This window comes from Silene latifolia, chromosome 9, assembly GCF_048544455.1.
Source record: "Silene latifolia isolate original U9 population chromosome 9, ASM4854445v1, whole genome shotgun sequence".
In the NCBI taxonomy this organism is placed as follows: domain Eukaryota; kingdom Viridiplantae; phylum Streptophyta; class Magnoliopsida; order Caryophyllales; family Caryophyllaceae; genus Silene; species Silene latifolia.
The window spans coordinates 10633634-10654449 of record NC_133534.1 but is presented as its reverse complement, the minus strand read 5'-3'; the positions used below and the strand labels follow the sequence as shown (position 1 = coordinate 10654449).

General features: G+C 41.4%; 2 protein-coding genes across 2 annotated transcripts; both read right to left on the bottom strand.

Moving 5' to 3' along the window:
• Positions 1 to 11459: 11459 nt before the first annotated feature.
• Positions 11460 to 12106, bottom strand: LOC141602421 (auxin-binding protein ABP19b-like). Its single transcript, XM_074422710.1, has one exon. The coding sequence runs from the start codon at positions 12104 to 12106 to the stop codon at positions 11468 to 11470; it is 639 nt and encodes a 212-aa protein (XP_074278811.1). The 3' UTR covers positions 11460 to 11467.
• Positions 12107 to 14241: 2135 nt separating this feature from the next.
• On the bottom strand, positions 14242 to 17026 carry LOC141602420 (uncharacterized). The gene is made up of 3 exons (XM_074422709.1): positions 16830 to 17026; positions 14769 to 15987; positions 14242 to 14555 (listed from the first exon to the last, which is right to left on the bottom strand). The coding sequence occupies exons 1-3, from the start codon at positions 17024 to 17026 to the stop codon at positions 14526 to 14528; spliced, it is 1446 nt and encodes a 481-aa protein (XP_074278810.1). The 3' UTR covers positions 14242 to 14525.
• Between the last annotated feature and the right edge of the window lie 3790 nt (positions 17027 to 20816).

The window sequence follows — 20816 nt, the reverse complement described above, 5'->3', positions numbered from 1 at the left end:
ATATCCCCCCTCCACATGGATGCGTAAAGGGCATCCGATGTGGAAAAGAATGTGACGCTGGCCGAGACCAGGGCTGAGAGTGCCGGTTGTTTTTGATTGCCCCCGGCCGGTGCTTCCTAGCTTGGTTGATCTGGTGGCCGGCGTAGAGCAGGTACCTAGGAATTTGTTGAGGAAGGTGAATAGGCGAAGAGATGTGAATGGGCGTGTTGAAGACGCTTGGTCACTATTGCATTGATTGACATTCAACTGTTGCAACGATTGACATTCCGTGGTTGCATGTCTGACACGTGTCTGTTCGCTGATTGGTTGACGCTTCATGGGCTGTGCCCTGATTGGTCCTTCTTCATGGGCTTTTCCCTATAAATAGGGCAGTTATTCCGTGATTTTGGCCATCAATTTCATTTTCTCAAATTTTCTCCAAAATCTTCATCTTTCTAAACTTTCAAGAGCTTCGTTTTCTTCTAATCTTCAGAGTCTTTGATCCGGCAAGTGTTTTTCTTCGAGGTAAACAAACAAATTTCCTTTTATCTTGCTAGTAATTTGTTGTGAACATGTCTTCTGCTGATGCTGGACCTAGTAAACCTGCGTCGGGGGGCCCTAGGTCTCCCTCTCCTGAAGTTGATCCTCAAATTCTGGAGGAATGGGAGGATGATGATTCTTTTGGTGATTTTGGCGATGATTTCGGTGATGATGTGGAAAGGTCTCGTCCTAATGAGGGGAGACAGTACGTCATGGATCACGGCGACGCCTGTAAGGTCCGCCTTGACCGTGCTTGGTCCCATAAGCTTGCCAGTTGTTCCGGCGAGAAACTTTTCGAGGGCCATTTTTTCTTTGGTAGGGGATACAAAATTGTTATCCCTGAGGAGGGTCAGGCCGTCTGTTGTCCTCCACCGGGCTGCACCGGCGTGTATATGCGGCATTTGGAGTTCGGGCTCCGGTTTCCGCTGAATGGGTACGTTATGGCCATAATTAGAGCCATGAACGTTGCCATTGCCCAACTGCACCCGTTGGCTATGAGAACCATAATTGGTTTTGTCTGGCTTTGTCTCTTCAAGGGAGAGGCTCCAACGGTGAATTTATTCCGCCGGCTTCATCATCTCAAACCATCAATCTCCGGCGCGTCGGATGGTACGATGTGCAAATGGAGCCGGGTTATGTCTCTGTTGACAAACTTTCTTCTTGCAAGGACCGGCAAGATCGGTGGGTGTACGTTAAGGTGCTTGGATGACTATCCGCTGCCCCGCTCCTTCCAGCACCAAGTTAATTTGCGGTGTGAGACTAAGGCGGAGCATGACGGATGGGTCACCGGAAGCATCTTAAAATGGATGCCAAAGAAGGTCCTTCTTAAGGAGGATGAGAGGTCAAGGCGATGAGGCTCTTTGAGGTGGACAAGAGTGGGGTGCCGAAAAGATGGATTCCCCCGACGCAGATCATTCTTCAGGATGAGCCGCTCTGTTATGTCGGCCTCATACCGGCCCTGGCACGGGGTGAGTGGGGTCGGTGTGAGGCCCATCACCGCTTTCAATGTTCCTGTTTCTCGAACTTCGGTTTATTTCCTCTATTTAACTCTTGTTTTGTTTCTTTCGCAGACCACTTTGGACCGGACCTGTCTGAGGATATCCTCCGGAGAATGGGGCTGCACAAGGACAAAACCGTTGCTAACTTGCATCCCAAGGCTCTAGCCCATGACCGCAGGACGTCGCCGAATGATCTTATGGAGCAGCGGCTGAAGGGCTTGAGCAGGGAGGAGGCCCAGGCGAAGGTTGTTAGCGGTGTAGTGCGTCGGACGCGGAAAACAACATCTTCGGCGGCGACGGCGTCGACCCCGGTTCCACCTCCTATCCCCCACCCTAAGAGGGTGGAGATTGTTGATATTCCCGATGAGGGGGACTCTGATGCGGAGGGATCTCCCCTCGTTCGTAAGAGGAAAGGGACAGCCTCTACCGCTGGCAAGGAAGTGCCTCCTCCGGCCAAGAAGGCCAAACATGGTACCTATCTAACCTGTGGCTCAAATTTAGCCAGGCTTTCTGATATGTCGATACACGTTGATACTGATGTCTTTATTCAATTTTTGTAGACCAACCGCTGTCGGCTTTCGCTCCCGTTGGGCAGCAGGCGGAGGGGACCTCTGCGCAGGTGGGTGATCAAGGCGCCACCGTCAACCCTTCATCCCAGAAGGCTTCCCTCTCCCAGCCGCAGGCTGGTGGTCAAAGTGTCACCACCGTCCCTTCATCCCAGAAGGCTTCCTTCTCCCAGCTTATAGAGGAAGGCACGAAGCTAATTAGGGAGCAAGGCGAGGTGGAACGTGGTTACCGGTGCTCGTCTCATGGAGCAGGAGAAAGCCGTGGCTCGAGCCGTTTATGAGCGTAATGCCACTAAGCGGTGGCTGCGTCGGCGAAGCCGGATCTCCTCAATGAGCGGAGAGGCTTAGGGGAGATGCTTTGAGAAGGCGCTCTTGGCCGAGAGAAAGCTCGGGGAGGACGCCGAGAAGGAGGTCCTTCTTTGAGAGAGCCAAGGCCGAGGCTGCGCGGCAGCTCGAAGAAGGCTGCGAAGTCGCTGGAGAAGTGTAACCTTGTTCGGGCGTGCCGACCTCTATCTCCAGCGAGAGGGGACGAATCCGGGGGCCCGTTTAAGGCCCAAAGCGAGGTGATTCGGAGCAAAGAGGCCATCATCAAGCAAAAGGAGGAGGACATTGAGATGCTCCAAACCGTCATGCTCCCCAACCTGTGCGCTGAATTCCGGGACTTGGCCGAAGGAGCTGCTAGGGAAGTGATCGGGGAGCTTTTCCCTCTTGATGGTTCCTTTCCGTGGGGCAAATTCGACGAGCTGCTTGATGACAAGCTCGAGGCTAAGGAGAAAGCCGTGGCGGAGAAGGCCAAGGAGGCGGTGAGGGCGAAGATGGAGAAGGAGGCGGCCGCGGAGAAAGCAGCTCTTGCTGAGAAGGCTAAGGCGGCCAAGGAGGAAGCCGAGAGAATGAGGGCAGCTGAAGCCGCCGAGGCCAAAGTTGAGGCTGCTAGGAAAGCTGCTGGGTTGCCTATTGAAGAAGATGCGGCTACCGCTGCTGATGGTGAGCAGCAACAGGCATAGGGAGGCGGGCGGTCGTTACCAGGCTCATCCGGCGTCTCAGATAGTTTCATCTCCTCACACAATACCATGGGCTGCTTGATGAGAACAAGTTTACAGCAGATCTGCTTCAGCTCCTCACATACTACCATGTGCTGCTTGATGAGAACAAGTTTATAGCAGATCTGCTTCAGCTGTTCGGGAGCCAATTATTAAGCCCTTCCTTCCCGCCATCTTTTGGTGCTTCAAATGACATAATTGTAACTTTTGCTTTTCTTTTCCTTGCATTTTGTACAACTTTGGTAGGTTGCGTTTTGGCTTATCCCACTGGGGACGGTCGTCGTCTGCATTCTTTTCACCTGTAACCTGTTATTATTAATAAGAGTTCGTCTCTTTTGCCTTTGGCATGGCCGAGGCCTTTTCCTTATTTCTTTTACTTGTGCTCTTAAAAGTTGAGCGTCTCAACTGTATTTAGTGTTTCCACTTTGCCTCTGGCTTGGCCGAGGTCCTTTCTCGTTTTTGTCTGAGTTGCTCTCTTACGTTATTAATTGAGCGCCTCTTTTTGTTTCCGCTTCGGCTTGGCCGAGGCAGTTTTAGAGTGTGTATCTCAACTGTGTTTAACGCTTCTAAGGCATTTTGATTGTTTATCAACTGCGCTGGCCGCGTCTGTCGCGGTGTCTGCTTTCTGATGGAGACTGCCGCTCTTGTCGGTACGACAGTATGAGTCGGCGTCTGTTTATGGATAGCGTGTTACGCGGCGTCTACCACTTTAAGTGACTGCCGAAGCGTCTACTATTTGGGGTGACTGCCACAGCGCTACATTTCTTCATGGAGACCACCGCTCTTGTCTATGACAGTGTGAGCCGGCGTCTGTTTCTGGATAGCGTGTTACGCGGCGTCTACCACTTTAAGTGACTGCCGAAGCGTCTACTATTTGGGGTGACTGCCACAGCGCTACATTTCTTCATGGAGACCACCGCTCTTGTCTATGACAGTGTGAGCCGGCGTCTATTTCTGGATAGCGTGTTACGCGGCGTCTACCACTTTAAGTGACTGCCGAAGCGTCTACTATTTGGGGTGACTGCCACAGCGCTACATTTCTTCACAACGACTGCCGCTCTTGTCGGATTGACAGTGTGAGCCGGCGTCGACCTCTTTCTTCATAACGACTGCCGCTCTTGTCGGATTGACAGTGTGAGCCGGCGTCGACCTCTTTCTTCATAACGACCGCCGCTCTTGTCGGATTGACAGTGTGAGCCGGCGTCGACCTCTTTCTTCATAACGACCGCCGCTCTTGTCGGATTGACAGTGTGAGCCGGCGTCGACCTCTTTCTTCATAACGACTGCCGCTCTTGTCGGATTGACAGTGTGAGCCGGCGTCGGCTTCTTGGTAGAGACCGCCGCTCTTGTCGACATGACAGTGTGAGCCGGCGTCTGTTTCTTGGTAGAGACCGCCGCTCTTGTCGACATGACAGTGTGAGCCGGCGTCTGTTTCTTCATAACTAGTGACTATGTGGAAAAAGAACGTTTTGTTGGGAGACTTGGTCGATTTTTACATTAGATATATAAAAAAAAAACGCGTCGGGGTGCCCACAACCATTTTGGACACCTCCGCCGCTATACAAGGTCTACTAGTTCCCTAATGCCTTTTCAGTGGCGCTCCTTCCCTGTCAGCCGTCCGTCGCGTCCATGAGGTCGCCCTCCTGTTGCAAGGATGAGCCTTTCCCCCTCTCTGATTGCTTTGCCACTTTGAGGGATTGCATGTTGCACCCTCTGGCAGATACCTGAACGTTGACCACCTCGTCCTTCTCGTTCTTGGAGACGAGTTTATGCGCTTCCCCCCGGTCCGAGACATACATCAGTGTCAGGGCCCGGATGGACATTACCGCGTCGGCCTCGCTCAGAGTGACTCGGCCTATGAGGACATTGTAGGCGGACGAGCCGTCAATGACGACGAACTCAGCTAGGACATTCTTAGCCGCATTCCCCTCGCCGAGCATCACTGGCAGTTTGATTGAACCCAGGGGTACCAGGCCAGCCCCGGAGAAGCTGTACAGTGGGTTGGTGCAGGGGCTCAAGTCCTTGATTCTCAGGCCGAGGCTGTGGAAGCACTCCCTGAACATGATGTTTGTGTAGGCGCCTGTGTCAATCAGACACCTCTTCACCAGGTGGTTGGATATGTCCAAGTTGACTACGAGTGGGTCGCTGTGAGGGGCGATGACTCCCTCGTAGTCCTTTCCTCCAATAGTCATATCGGGAATCTTTGGAGGCGGGGTCGCCGTGTTGGGCACAAAGTTGATGGCCCGATCTGACTCGTTCGAGTGCCGTTTGTGTCCGTGAGCTGACCCACCGTTCTCGTTACCTCCGATGACTACATGGATCACTCCTATCCGTTGAAAAATGAATTTCTTATCCGAGCGCCGGGCGTCGGTCTTGGCCTTTGGCCACATACTTGTCGAGCTTCCCTTCCGGATTAGCTCTTCAATGGCATTCTTGAATGCGGCGATTGTCGATGAGGTGGCGGTGCAACCGTGGTACTCGCGATCGGCTCATGTCGCCGTCTCCTTTTTTTTGGCTTGGGAGGCCGTTCCCACTTCGCCCTCGTTTACTGCTCGCGCGAAGACTTGGCGGCCGATGCGACGACGAGGGGTTTTATCATGGTAATGCCTTTGGTAAAACATTCCCGAACTCCCCCGGCGCCCGTCGAGTCCCGCTTCTTGCGGATCTATCGACCGTGACTGTTATTGTCACGGCGTTTCTCATCGGACCGTGACCCGTTATTGTCACGGCGTCTCTCATCCGGGTTGTCATCCCGACGGCTTTTCTTTTCTGAGGGCTCGGCCTCGCTGGGGCCTACCCAGGTCTTGTGGTAATCTTCCACCTTGATGGCCTGATCGGCCATCTTCCTCGCGGCGTCTAGGCCCAGGCCCCCGTGCTTGATGAGCTCGTCTTTTAAGTTTCCCTTTGGGAGGCCTTTCATCAGTGCGAAAGCGGCCAGTTCGGGGTTGATCTCCCGAATCTGCTGAACCTTGCCGTCGAACCTCTTCACATAGCTTCGTAGAGACTCGCCCTCTTCCTGCTTGATAGTTAGGAGGTCCGACGTCTCCACGGCCGTCCTTTTGTTGCAAGAGTAATGGGCTACGAAGGCGTCTCTTAGGTCGGCGAAACAGTCTACCGAACCGTCGGGAAGCCCCTTGTACCAATTTTGAGCCATCCCATGCAGAGTTGTTGGGAAGACTCGGCACCAAACCTCATCGGGCTGCTCCCATACCGACATATAAGACTCAAAAGCCTCGGCGTGATCGGTTGGGTCACTATCTCCTTTGTATGTGATCGCCGGCAACTTTAGTTTGGTTGGCACGGCGGTTTCAAGGACGTAAGCACTGAGGGGCTGTCTGACCACGTGTCGAAAGACACGCGGCGATCGGCTCCTCGCATTCCTAGTCCGACTCCTCTCCTCGTAGCGGGAAGGACTCCTTCTCCGACTCGGGCTTCTTCTCCGACTCGGGCTTCTTCTCCGACTCTCCTGAGTCGGACTTCTCTGGTTCCTCCGGGGTGTGCCTCATCGGTGCTGCGGCGACGCTGTCCTCTCATGAGTGCGAGAAGGACTTAGGTTTACCACGACCACTTTGGGCTCCTCCGGCGTCTTGGTAGGGTCGGCTTCTCCCAGCGCTCCGTTCAAATTTCTCGGAGTCACGTTTTGGGCCCTGGTCTCCTGGATGATTTCCGCCGCTCTTGTCGGCGTGACGATTTGAGTGGCGTACTCCCACCAGGTCCAGGAGCATCTTGAGTTTCGCTACGTCAACCACCTGTCCCATGATGGTGACCTGGTTGGCGGGCAGCGGCGTGTCTGGTATTATCGGCATCCCGTATTCCGGTTGGATTACTCCGCCGGTGGAGGGCTGCACGACTCCAGATTTATGGATGATATCATCTTGGTAGAGTTCGGTTTCGTCATTTACGAATACCTCCTGTTGTTTCGACATCTTCTTAGCTTTTTGGGTGGGTTTTTTGTGTTTTTGTTTTTGTTGTTTGGGAATGAATGTGACTAGCTTCTAGTGTCTTCCCCACAGACGGCGCCAATTGTTCCGGGTGTAATTCCAGAGCAGATATTTGTTACCACTCGTAGCTCGTAGAATGATGTCCTTGCTTGAATCCTCCTTGCGGTCTCCTGAAACGATGAACAAACTGAGGGCTCGGCTTTGGCCGAGCGTACTCACTCCGACGCTCAAGTCAGTAAGCTTAAAGGGCTAAGTGTGTGTTACTTGACTAAGCGCGTATTGTAGAGAGATAAGGAAGATATTACCAGATGAATAGTGGTTATTAGGTCAATTTGTGGATCCTTTCCTCAATGAAGGTTGAGGAGTATTTATAGACTTTCACCTTTTGTCACGTAGTGGCCAAGTGGCCAAGTGGCTAGCAGGTGGAAAGACCGTTCTACCCTCGGCCGATGGACCTATGGCAGGCTGGCCGAGGGGTCTTGGATATGAGTACGCGATTATGTGTCCCGGCTGGCTAGTTGTCTGGCCGAGACCCAGGTGACAGGCCGATGGATTGCATCGGCTAGGCTGTCTAAGTCGTTGACTTTACTGTGGATACCCTTGACCTTGCCCAATATGTTGACTTGGTCAGCGGTGCAGAATATGCCCCATCAATTTGCCCCCAGCGTAGTCTATGCCGTGGTATGGGCTCCGATGTATGTTGAGCGTATATTCTGCGTAAGTATTTTTGCAAAATTGCTGGTGTCGGCCTCTTCTGATGCATCGGTGTGGTTCTTGTTAGGCCGTACCATATCCCCCCTCCACATGGATGCGTAAAGGGCATCCGATGTGGAAAAAAATGAATGTGACGCCGGCCGAGACCAGTGAGAGTCTGCCGGTTGTTTTTGATTGCCCCGTGTGCTTCCTAGCTTGGTTGATCGGTGGCGGCGTAGAGAGCGTACCTAGGAATTTGTTGAGGAAGGTGAATAGGCGAAGAGATGTGAATGGGCGTGTTGAAGACGCTTGGTCACTATTGCATTGATTGACATTCAACTGTTGCAACGATTGACATTCCGTGGTTGCATGTCTGACACGTGTCTGTTCGCTGATTGGTTGACGCTTCATGGGCTGTGCCCTGATTGGTCCTTCTTCATGGGCTTTTCCCTATAAATAGGCGCTTATTCCGTGATTTTGGCCATCAATTTCATTTTCTCAAATTTTCTCCAAAATCTTCATCTTTCTAAACTTTCAAGAGCTTCGTTTTCTTCTAATCTTCAGAGTCTTTGATCCGGCAAGTGTTTTTCTTCGAGGTAAACAAACAAATTTCCTTTTATCTTGCTAGTAATTTGTTGTGAACATGTCTTCTGCTGATGCTGGACCTAGTAAACCTCTAAAATAATTAGCTCAGCCACACGGTGGGTGTGGATGGGCACAACTCCTCCCACGTCAACGTCGGCCCTAGCCAAGGATATGCCCATACCATTTAAGGCTGGAAATGTGGATACAACTGCCGGGTTGGGTCCGAATTTAAAGACATTGGAGGAGTTACCAGGATTTCGGAGGGCCGAGTATGAAAAGTCGTCGACTGTGACCTTTGCGGGGTCCTTGCAAGCGTAACCCGACGATCCACGAGGGAGGGTTGGGTCAGCAACACAATAATCAAACTCTATACCATTAGTGGGAGAGGAAGAGATGAATAGTGCAAGTGCAAGAGTAATTAATATGGAGAAATTCATGTTAAACATATTACGTAGTATTTAATTTAATTTGATTTGATGATTACTTTATGAAAAATGATGGGCTATTTATAATGTTCTCACGTCAATAATTATTGAAATTAAGATATTTAAATATAGGGAAATAAAAATCGTGTTGATCTTAATTGATATGCGTACTTTATATTTTATGAAATAAATATCTTATGATGATCACGAATAATAAAATTACCATTCTGTTGATTATTTTATATTTTATATTTTATTATTTCTTTGTATAAAATCTTGTCCTTTTACTACTTGTGTTTTGATTTTATACGTTACATATTTTTTTGGTTTATTTCTTTGTATAAAATCTTTATATTTTTTTTATTCTCTCCAAGTATACATGCATGTACGTAGATCTTCTTCGAAAGGCAAATTAATACAACGTGATTAAGGATTCTTTTTTTTTTTTTGAGGGTAAAGTGATTAAGGATTTTGATTAATGGTTATGATTATGATTATGTGTACTCTAGGGGTGTTATTTAGACGAGACAGCTCGCGAGCTACTCTAGATCGGCTCGTTCAAAGCTCGGGCAAAGCTCGGCTCGGGATCGGGCTCGGGCTCGGGTTTAACTCAAGAGCTTAATGAGTCAAGCTGATCAGCAAAGGCCGGTCCGACTCGAAAAGCTCGCGGCCGGCTCGAAGTTGTGTGATTACATAAGATATTGCTCATATTTTATAAAAATATGTTATCATGATTATATTTTTGTATCACATATCAAATGTCTATCTGATTTGCCAATATTTTTACATATAACCTTTGAGCCTTGTTCTTGAAAATATCGAAAGAAAAAATATTAAAAAAATAAAAATAAACAGTTTTATATAAGCTCGATTTGGGCTCGAGTTTAGCTCGAGCTCGCGTTAAAGCTCGCAAGCTTTATAAGGAGCACTTCTTTTCAAGCTTGGGTAAGCTCGAGATCGGCTCGAGCTTCAGTTTCGGTTCTTGAGCATAAGCCGAGCAAGGCCAAGCTCGAACTCGGCTCGTTAACACCCTAGTGTAATCTATCGTATTTTGGTAGTTTATTACTCCATATTAGTTACCACCAGCCCACCCCCCTCTTAACCCTCTGTCCAGCACCCGCCACATCCTTTTACCCAAACCGTTGGGCCCCTCCCCCGCCTAGTTGGTCTAAGATCAACCTCGATGCGGCCTTTTGTCCTTCTTCCTCCTTAGCTGGTCTCGCGTGTGTATCCCGTTCCCCTTTAGGTGTTTGGATAAAAGGTTGGTCCATCAGATTGTTAGCCCCTAACCCCTTCATCTCCGAACTTCTTGCGATTAAGAATGGTCTTACCTTTGCAGCCTCAAACATTGGAAATTTTATTGTCAGTTCTGATTGTTCACTTGCGGTAAATGCGATTTTGGGAAACTCGGCTCCTTGTGGGCCTTACACTAACATCATTTTGGAATGCAGGGATCTCTCAAAAGCCTCACCTTCAACGATCATTATCTATGAGAAAAGATCGACTAACCATGTTGCGGATGCAGGGACGAAGCTAGGGTAAAATTATAACCTGGGCCGATTTTCAGTTCGTCCCATTTATCATAGATTTCATATTATTATTTTAGTATTTTCGATATATATAAAATTATCTTTGTTTTATGTAATTACAAAATTAGACATTGATTTTTTTTTTCTACCAAGTTACTCCATATTTTATATATATAGCGTTCTTTTGTTTATACGTTGTAACAAATCCTAAATATAAATGATAATAAATCTAAAACCGGTTAAATAAGAAAATTGTTAAATAAAAAAAAAATCTAAAACCAAGTGCCTTCCCTTGATTCAAACTCAGGACTTCAACATGCTAATCCACCGTTGGGTGAAGAAGTGTTAACCATTGTGCTACAATAAACTTACAATCTCGTTAGTACGATGTATTAGTTGTACTTGAAAAATGCACCCGGGCCATGGCCCATTTGGCCAAACCCGAGCTTCGTCATTGTGCGGATGCCATTTCCAAGTTCGCTTTACATGACTCGAGCTCTAATGGGGGCGTCTTTAGCTAGGATGTAGCACCACCTACTTTTGTTTTATCTTTGTATAATTCGGATCTTGCTCATGTTTGTACTCCTTTATCCCCGGACCCTCCCCCCTAATTTGTATTGAACCTTCTTGTGTTTAATGTTATCGTTCATTCTCATCAAAAAAAAAAAAAAAACCTTACGATTCTCAAGATTACGTGTAATCTATCGTATTTTTGTACGTCTATATTAACCAGCAAAAATAGAAGTTCTAGAAGAAGATTTTATATTATATTACATTGTACATTTTAATGTCTTAACTAATTAACATAATTTGAAAATTTATTCTGATAAATGATACCTATTCAAATGATAAACTAAGTAAAAGCAGGGTGAATGATTTAATTTGATTAATGTTACGAAAATCCCTGTCATTTTTGTAAGACGGGTGCCTTCATAATTTTCATTTTCGCAGGGTTTTAATTTTATGTACTCCAACCTTAGGGTTTAAATCGAATACTGGCAAATTGATACGGACCTAGAAGCTTATTTATGTATCTAAATCGCATCTTGATACCGGAAAATGTAGAAGATAGAACATTAAAAAAAAAAAGAAAAATGTATCTTTATTACTGTAAATAATTCAAAATAATTTTTGCCTCGATTATTACAAGTTTTTAACTCATATACGCGAACTAGTTGGTGCCACCGAAACCAGCCTTAAGCTTCTTAATTTGTTCGGGATCTAATAAAGTAATCTTTTGAATAATTTCAGTAGGGAGATCATTCTTAAAAAGAGAACTAGAAACGCCTTGAAACCCAGGATTAGAGCTAGGAAAGGATGCATAAGCAATGGCCGGAACTTTCCCAACATTGACTTGAAAATGCGCGAGCGCTGGTGGGAAAATGAACATGTCACCCTCCTCCATAGTCTTATAAAAGGCTTTATTATTCGAGTCAATAAAACCAGCAAGAATCCTACCCTTGATTAAAATAGCTAACTCGGCCACACGGTGGGTGTGGATGGGCACAGCCCCTCCCACATCGATGTCGGCCCGAGCCATGGATATGCCCATACCATTTAAGGCTGGAAATGTGGATAGAAATGCCGGATTGGGTCCGAATTTGAAGACATTGGAGGAGTTACCAGGATTTCGGAGGCCCGAGTAAGAAAAGTCGTCTATTGTGACCTTTGCGGGGTCCTTGCAAGCATAACCGGACGATCCACGAGGGAGGGTTGGGTCAGCAACACAATAATCAAACTCTATACCATTAGTGGGAGAGGAAGAGGTGAATAGTGCAAGCAAAAGAGTAATTAATATGTAAAAATTCATGTTAAACATATTGTTATTTAGTTTGATGACTTCTTTATGAATAATGATGGCCTATTTATAATATTCTCACGTCAATTAATATAAAAAATCAAGGTATCTCAATAATTCTATATATAGGGAAATAAAAATCGTGTTGATCATAATTGATATGCGTATTTATATTTATAATTCCATATAAATTTATTTATGATGACAATGAATAATGCAATTCCTATTTTGTTGTTTTTTCGATATTTTATTATTTCTTTGTGTAAATCTTTTCGTTTTACTACTTAAGTGAGTTGATTTCATACGTTAGGAAATCCCACTCTTATCAATATTGCTTGGTTCGGTTACATATGTTACAGGGGCGAACCCAGTAAGTAGCAAGGTATAGCAACCGCTATCCCATTGAAAAAAAATTCAGTTTTCGCGTTGGTAATTTGTTACCCCATGTTGAGGGTTAAAGGATAAGTAAAATATATGGCTTATATTTATCATTGAAATTGGTGTGGCCTAATTGTAAAAGCAGATGGCATTCTTATTGATGGTTCAGTGTTTGAGCCCGTACAAACTTTAGATATTACGGATTTAACATTACACTTTTTTTAATCAGAAAGCTATATAATCAAAATAAAAAAAATAAAAATTATAGTCAAAAATATTATAAAGGTACAAAATGAGAATTTTAAGTTGGTATCGACTGTTCATTTGATTGTTAATTGTGCGTCTGTATTTGAATTTTTTTTATGTTCGACGCATTTTTCGTGACTTCCAATTTTACTGAAAATTATACGCTTAATATTTCGCTACCCCAAACTTTTAATCCTAGGTTCGCCCCTGATATGTTAGGAAATCATCATTATTTGTTCAAAAATTGTTTGAAACATCCACGAAATATTTGAAAAATATATTTCACATTTAAAATCGCGAAAGTGGTAATCTAACCCCTTTACTTTGGCTTATTGTGAGATTAGGCCCCTTAAGTTTAGATTGGAGTGATTAAGCCCCTTAAGTTAGCTAAAAAGTGAAAGTAAGCCCCTCACCCAAAATCTCATGAGAAATTCATTTTCTCATACCACAAAAGCTTAGATAGTTTATGTTTTATTTAAAAAAAAAGTTCAGAATTGTTTTTTTAAAATGTAAAAAAAAAAGAGAATATTTTTAAATTTTGAAAAAATGAAATTTTTTGTTTTAATTATGTTTCCTGAGAAAAAAAACTTATTTTTATTAAAATATATCACTAATTCACTATTGCTTAAGAAAAACATTTGATAGTCAAAATTAGGCACAAATATTTTTAGAGTTTCTCTCCTAATTTTTATATATATATATATATATATATATGTTAATTTGTAAAGAACTGTCAAAAAATTTAGGAAAAATATTCAGTTCTTTTATAAAACATAAAAAGTTTGATTTTATAAAATAATTTAAAAATCTAATTAATTTTAATTTATTTTAAATTTTGATTCTATTTGTTAACTTTTTTATTCTAATAGTATATTTTGAAAAAAGTATAATTGATTTCACTTTTTGTGATGTGGTATATTGAATTTCTCATGAGATTTTGGATAAGGGGTTTAATTTCACTTAAATGCAAAGTTAAGGGGGTAAATTACAACAAACCAAACTTAAGGGGGTTGATTTCACTATCAAGTAAAGTTGAGGGGGTCATTTACTACTTCCCCGCATTTAAAATCATCTAATCTAGTAATAAAATTTGATAATTTGATTACCGGTGTATTTAGGAAATGAAATATTATCTAATCTGGTATTATATATTGTTTGGTCAAGTGAGACACAAGGATAGTACATAGTGGCTTACTTTGAAGCTAGAATTTTTTTTTTTTTTTTTTTATCGGCAAATGTGATTTTAACGTTTGAACTCAAGTCATAAATACCACCTTTTATAAATTCACCAACTAAACTAACTAGGGTGATGAACACATTCTTCACGAGATATATTAAAATAATATATTGATTAGGTGAATATTATGAATATATTATTCTAATATATCTCTAATAAGATATATAGCCGTATAAGGTGTTAATTTTTTAGCGAGTATTCGTTCTGAAGAAGTAAATCGTGTTGCTAATTGTCTTCCTTGAATACGATAACTCATATTTATAGTACTCACTTAATATTATTGCCAAGAAAGGGAAATGATAGTGTTTGCTTTCTACTGAAAGCTGACAATTACTAGTAATCATACAACTGAATCAAACACACACACACATACACGAAACCGTAACTGAAAAGGAAAGTACAAGAAAGGGAATGAAATGATAGGGTTTATTTGCTTCCAAATACTGAAAGCTTAGATTTATTCCATGCACAAATTAAAAGAGAACCATCTTGAAGGTGAACCAAGTGTTGATGATGCGTACTGTCCGTCCCACGTACGCTCGCAATTTGTATAAAGCATCAGATGATCGATCACTTGTGCGGCACGATACGCTTAATGCACTGAAATCCAAAAACCAGCAAGATCATTATTAGGGGAGGGAACCAATAACAAAATGATAAGTGGAAGAAATTGGGTGTGAATGATCAAATTGCTCATAAGTTAATTCATTCTTAAAATAAAAAGAACAATAATTGACTGAGACACCCCAAAATGGAATATGACAACAAATAACCGAGACAGAGGGAGTAGATAATAATATTGTATGTACGTACCTTGGTTGGGGCAGGTCCATTATAAGTAGGCAACTCGTCGTAGCGGACTTCCGAGTGGAAACTATAAGCATTTGCACCTGTAAAAACCCCGTCATGGAGTGTGGTAACTATAGGAGGTCCTCCACTAGCAGGATAGTCCCTCTGAGTGTAGGCAAAGGGGACATCACATTTGGCCTTGGTAGCAGTCCCTCTTGCTACCGTTCTTTTCTTGGGGGCCACAACAACATTGAACATGTGGCCCACTTGTTGTTCGTCTGTTGTAGTCTCGGCCCATTCATGAGAGTAGCTGGCTGTTGCCGACACCTCAATCTTAGCGTCGACAATGAAGGGTATCCCAGTCTTGAATTCCGTAGTTACCGTAGAAGAGACCGTAACATTGTTGGTGTAAGTATGGGACTTGCTGGTTGTAATTCTGCCGTCGGCGGTACCACTCTGGGGCACATCGGTGTAGTTATCCCAGGTGTGGTTATCCGTATAGAGAAGCTCCACACCGTATATCCGGGCCTTATCGAGATTGAACTCGTAGACGGTCACTGTCCTATTAAACACGGGTTCTACAATTTCTAGTTGGGTGTGATTTACCATCCCCATTGATTTGGCAACTAAATGACCATATTCAAAGGAATTTGAAGGTTCCCTTATACAAATTAGGTTATTTACATGGCTTCGAAGAGCAATCACATTCTTAGCAACCTTAATTACATCAAACATTTGTCGAACATCTGTAGGGTTACTATGATCAAAAGTAACCATCGCGATTCCTGTAGAATCCTTCTGAGCTGACCAAAAGAAGTTTTCTGCCCCCGGTATGTCACTGGCAACCCTCACTCGGAGGTGGCCATCAGTAGAATAGTGGCACTCACACACAATGTCAGGTCTACCAATTTCCTTCTCCATAAACATGCTCACGAGATTTTTGTAATAAAGGTCATTGGAGCCCTTAAACGCTACGAATTTGGGAAGTATCACCAACCCATCGTAATCAACAACAGCGGACACAGCTTGTGTTGTGGCAGTAGGATCTATGCTGAGGGTCCCGGTAGGATGCCCACCGAGAAGAGGGAGACCTACAACTCGACCCGACTGAACATGATAAAATGTTGCTCTCTTGTTGCTATCTATACGTATGCTAAATAATGTGCAGACCGGAGATGCCTGATCAACCACTGGTTCAACTGCTTGTGCGACTATCAAATTCTTCGCATCCCCGGCGTTCAATCTGTACCAACAATCCAAAATAGTGTAAGCAAGAGACATTACATATTTACACTGTGGTATTACTTGTTAAAAAAAAAAAAAAAAAAAAACTTTGTAGAGATGCTATCTCATTCAGTTATTGAGAGGTCACTTTTATCGTACTTGTTTATGTATTTTTTTTCCGTACCTCTTTTATTATTTGTTGCGACTCAAAATGTCTCTTTCATTTGATACATGTTTTCATAACAATCTTATCATATATTGTAACCATTTTTTATTATACATACCCATTTTATTACCTCTTGTACCAATTTTTAATTAGTTTGTAATTGTTCTCTCAATAAATTTATTGAGAGATCGTCTCTCAGATGACCTACTTTTAGCTTAGTGGTTAAGAGTAAGCTAAGTGTTCTCTCAATAAGTTAATTGTTCTCTCAATAAGAGCATCTTTAATGGTAAGCTACATTATATTGTAGCTTGACATGCCATATAGTCATTTTTAGCAATATTGCTTTCAAGCTATATGTTCTCCCACTGGTAAACTACTATACCTTGTAGCTTGAATAGGCCTATTTCACAATCAACCAATAAAAACCAAACAACAAAAATCAAGCATGTAACTTGCTAGAGCAGGTGTAGCTTTCAAGCGGGTCATAATTTTCCGCCTCCAATGGTGAGCAACCTGCTTGAATTGTTTACAAAATTGCAAGCAGATTCTTTTTTGTAACCATTGGAGATGCTCTAAGTTAATTGTTCTCCAAAACATGTTATTATAAATGCAAGCTTGTAGAAAACGTTTTTAAATAGTTGATTGAGACGGGACGTAATTAAACTAGGATAAACAAGAGAATAAATATACTATACCTAACCCAATATTTGTTATTTGAGGAGGAACGGATGTGGACCAAGTTGGCAGAGGCATGCTCAATAGCAAACTTGGTGCCTGGTTGGACAACACCATTGGCTGAGTACATAAGATAGCCATTTGATTGGACAGCCAGATAGTTATGTGGAGTTCTACCAACTGTTTGTTTGAAAGCCATGTTTGAATACGACGACATTTTCTCTTATATATTTTTGCTTTATTACTCTTGATTGATGTATATTAAGAGTATCTTGTATTGCTGTGTGCTTTTTTTTTTACTCAGTGTGTCTTGCTATTTATAGTGGAAATTTCTACCCATGCTACAAATATAGAATAATAAGATTCTTCACTTCTTTTTTATAACCTTATCTTTAAATTGAAATATATATACGTCTACTTGTTGTGAGAATCTCGATTTTGGTTGTAGGATTTTTTTACAATTTTTTTATCTAAAATTATATCATGATTGATGTCGATTATAGATACTACTTTACGTTAGTAAGTGATTATTATTATTATCCTAATCAGTTTACAAAATCCTAGAGGTAAAGTCATATGACAATTTTACAATAATTTTTTTTTGGTACAAAGAATTTTACAATAAATTAACAAACGGGCAAGTAGGATCGGTTTTTTAAGTCGTCGAATAGCTCAACGACTCCCCTTAAAAGTTCATTCATCATCTTATGAAAAAAAAGGGATAGAAAAAACTTAAAAAAATTATCAATGAAACAAATTAAAATCGTGGACTCCATTTGTGTGTAGTCATTTCTTTTTTATAATGAATTTTTTGTAGAATCAAGCAAAGAAATGGATCATTTCATGTGATTTCTGCTTCGAAGTTCAATTTTTTTCGCATTTATATATTTCTCTACAAGCCATCAAAGTCAGTTATATTTTGATAATTTCTTTCATATTAACCTTATTTTTGAAAAACAAAAACCTCATATACTCGTAGGTGGGAATCAAAATTTATTCATTAACGTGTTATTCTCTTTGTTGGTGGACGTTTTTTTTTATTTTTTTTCACAAGTAGAGAATCTTTTAACCCCCATAGGGCTCATGAACAAAAGCCGAATCTCAAATAGACATTAAGCATAATTTTTTTCCATGGAGTGGAAAATGGAAATGTAGAATCCAAAGGAAATGAATATATGCATTTCCTTATGTTGGGCCAAGTTTTATCTACTCAAGGCTAGCACAACCGTAGAAATGCATTTCCTTTGTATCGTTTGATTTTCCATAGAATGAAAGGGCTCACAACGAGAAAAAAAACGCACCATTACTGTTGTTAATGATGACACCTCAATTTACACCAAAAATTAAAACACAAAATCTCATTAAAGACGGCACGTATCCGTCACTTTGGAGTGACGGATACCATTTCCTCTCACAAATGACCCAAATAGAGGAGAGAGGGAAGCACATGGGGGTGCCCCCACGTTGTCCCCCCTATCCGTTTTGTGAGTGACATTACCCGTCACTTGCTCCGACCCGTCTTCAGCAAGACTAACTGTAATTAAAATAGGGTTATTTGTGAGAATATTAAGAGCCCAATGGTCAGTTATTGTACTCCCTCTAAAAACCTATTTTTAAGACGACACTTCAACAGTGTTTTTCGAAGTCTATATGTAACTTTTTTTTTCTTGAAAATTTTTTTCGTGAAAAATGTCACGAAAATAAGTGTAAATGTTTTTGTTTTATAATCTAATAATTTTTATTTTCCAACTTATTTTCGGTAAAGTTCGGAAACTTTGACCTCACAAAAGGCAAATGGGGTGAATAAAATAGGTTTGTGGAGGGAGTATTATACAACTGGTTGTATATACATAACTTATTCAATGTAGTTGAGTTTTGTTATAAAGTTATCGAGTTCTACTAACAAAATTATCGAGCTATGATACAAAGTTATTGAGCTTAACAGAATAATTATTTAGCTCAATAACTTCGTAAAATAGCATAATAACTTGTAAAACAGCTCAACAACTTTGTGTAAAAGCTCAACAACTTTGAAGCGGTTGTACAATACTATTATACAACTAGTTATAGGATAGTATATGTGTCCTATCATGGCCCTACATACTAATCTTCATGTAAAGTTATTCATTTAGGTCAAGCAACATATTCCCTCCATATCAATATGGTGGCCCTAATTACTGTAATCTTCACGTAAAGTTATTCATTTACGTCAAATTGTCAAGCAATATACTCCCTCCATTCCAACATTGTTTACATTTCTAAAAGAAGAAATTTAAAATTTAAAACAACTTAGAGTAGAGGTAGTAGGAAATTTGACGCGCACACTTTTGAAGTAGTAAACAATGATACATAAGTTAAACAATAAGTCTTGCTTGCGACGGGTCGGATCTTGCGACGGGTATTTTGTGAGTAGAAATGGGTACCAAGGTGGGCACCCACCCCATGTGCTCTTGTCTCTTGCTTTATGGGTTTTGTGTGAGATAATATGGTACCCGTCTCTTATTTGCGACGGATACCTCCGTCGCAAATAAGAATTTGCGTAAGTTAAACTCTCAACTAGACTTCTCAAAGATGTTGATTTTTGGGTAAGGTCAGAATTCGGGTCGGCTTGCATACGGGTAAGTCACAACTCAACACGCAAAAAATATCTTCCGACACCTGTTTTTCTTATTTTTAAAATTGAAAAATTATTTCAAAGCGACGATTTATTTTCCACGTGGATATTCTACGATTTTTTAAAATTGAAATATTATTATATCAAATATTTGATATTTATGTATTAATCATATACGTGGTAACCCTCTATTTTTTCATTTTCTACGTGATAATCCCATTTTTAACGCCTCTGATTTTCCATAACTTGCGATCATGAAGTTCGAAAGCGATGATTTTGTTTTCCAATTGACTGGCTATACGAGATCTTTTATTTGAAAAATAAAAATTATCACTTTCTGAACTCATGACAAGAAATACGGTTAGACAAACATTAATCATTAAGTGACCATCTCTCTTTCTGGCGAGTTCTAAATGTGGCGGTTTTTTTTTTTCAAATTAATCGCCTCTATCATATCTTCGATTTGAAAAAAAAAAAGTCGCTTTCGGAATTTCTAATTGTGATTTATGGCCAATCAAAGACTTTTTGTTAAAAATTAGGTTACCATGTAGAAAATGAAAAACACAGAATTACCATTAGAATATCCCATCATATATTCATTACTAACCGCACATAAATTGAAACAATTTTAATTATTATGTTATTTTATACTCCATAAATTATTTTTTTATTAAATGATATAAATAATCATATAAATCAGATTTTTAAATCATGCTTGTCATTTAAAATACTAAAAAAAATCTAATTTTTTTATAATTATTTCATATTTGATATGTAAATACTAATATTATAAAATTATATATGATGTCGTCAGTACTAGTAGAAAATGTGATATTTACATCGCTTTGATAACATCACTTCTTATTAAAAACGATATAATTAATAATAATAGATTTTCTAACATCGATTTTCCAAAAAAAAAAAACAATGTTATATATTTTATTTTTATTATTTATATCAGTTGTTAGCATCGGTTATTGAAAAACTGATTTTAATATATTTACATTGCATCAGTTTTTAAAAACCGATGTCAATTTATTTAGATGGTACTTACATTCCATTGTTTTACAGCCGATGTCACCAATGTCCATTATTCACAAGAGATGGTTAAAAATTTGATAAAAGATTGAATCTTTATGATAAATATTGAAATTATATGATGATTATGAGATGAATTAATAGGAAGGAGTAGAGTGGAGGGAGTTGTTGGCACGTAAAATTTATGTAAGTGTCACGTCAAAAGTCAAAGGTCAAAATGTTGACCAGTCAAAAGAAATACAAAATAATATAATTAATTTGGACGGAGTTTAAATTAAACTAGTCCATTTTTTATTATATTAATCAAATTCGCTTCTCTAAAGTGACAAAACCCGACAAATGGGTCAAATTCACT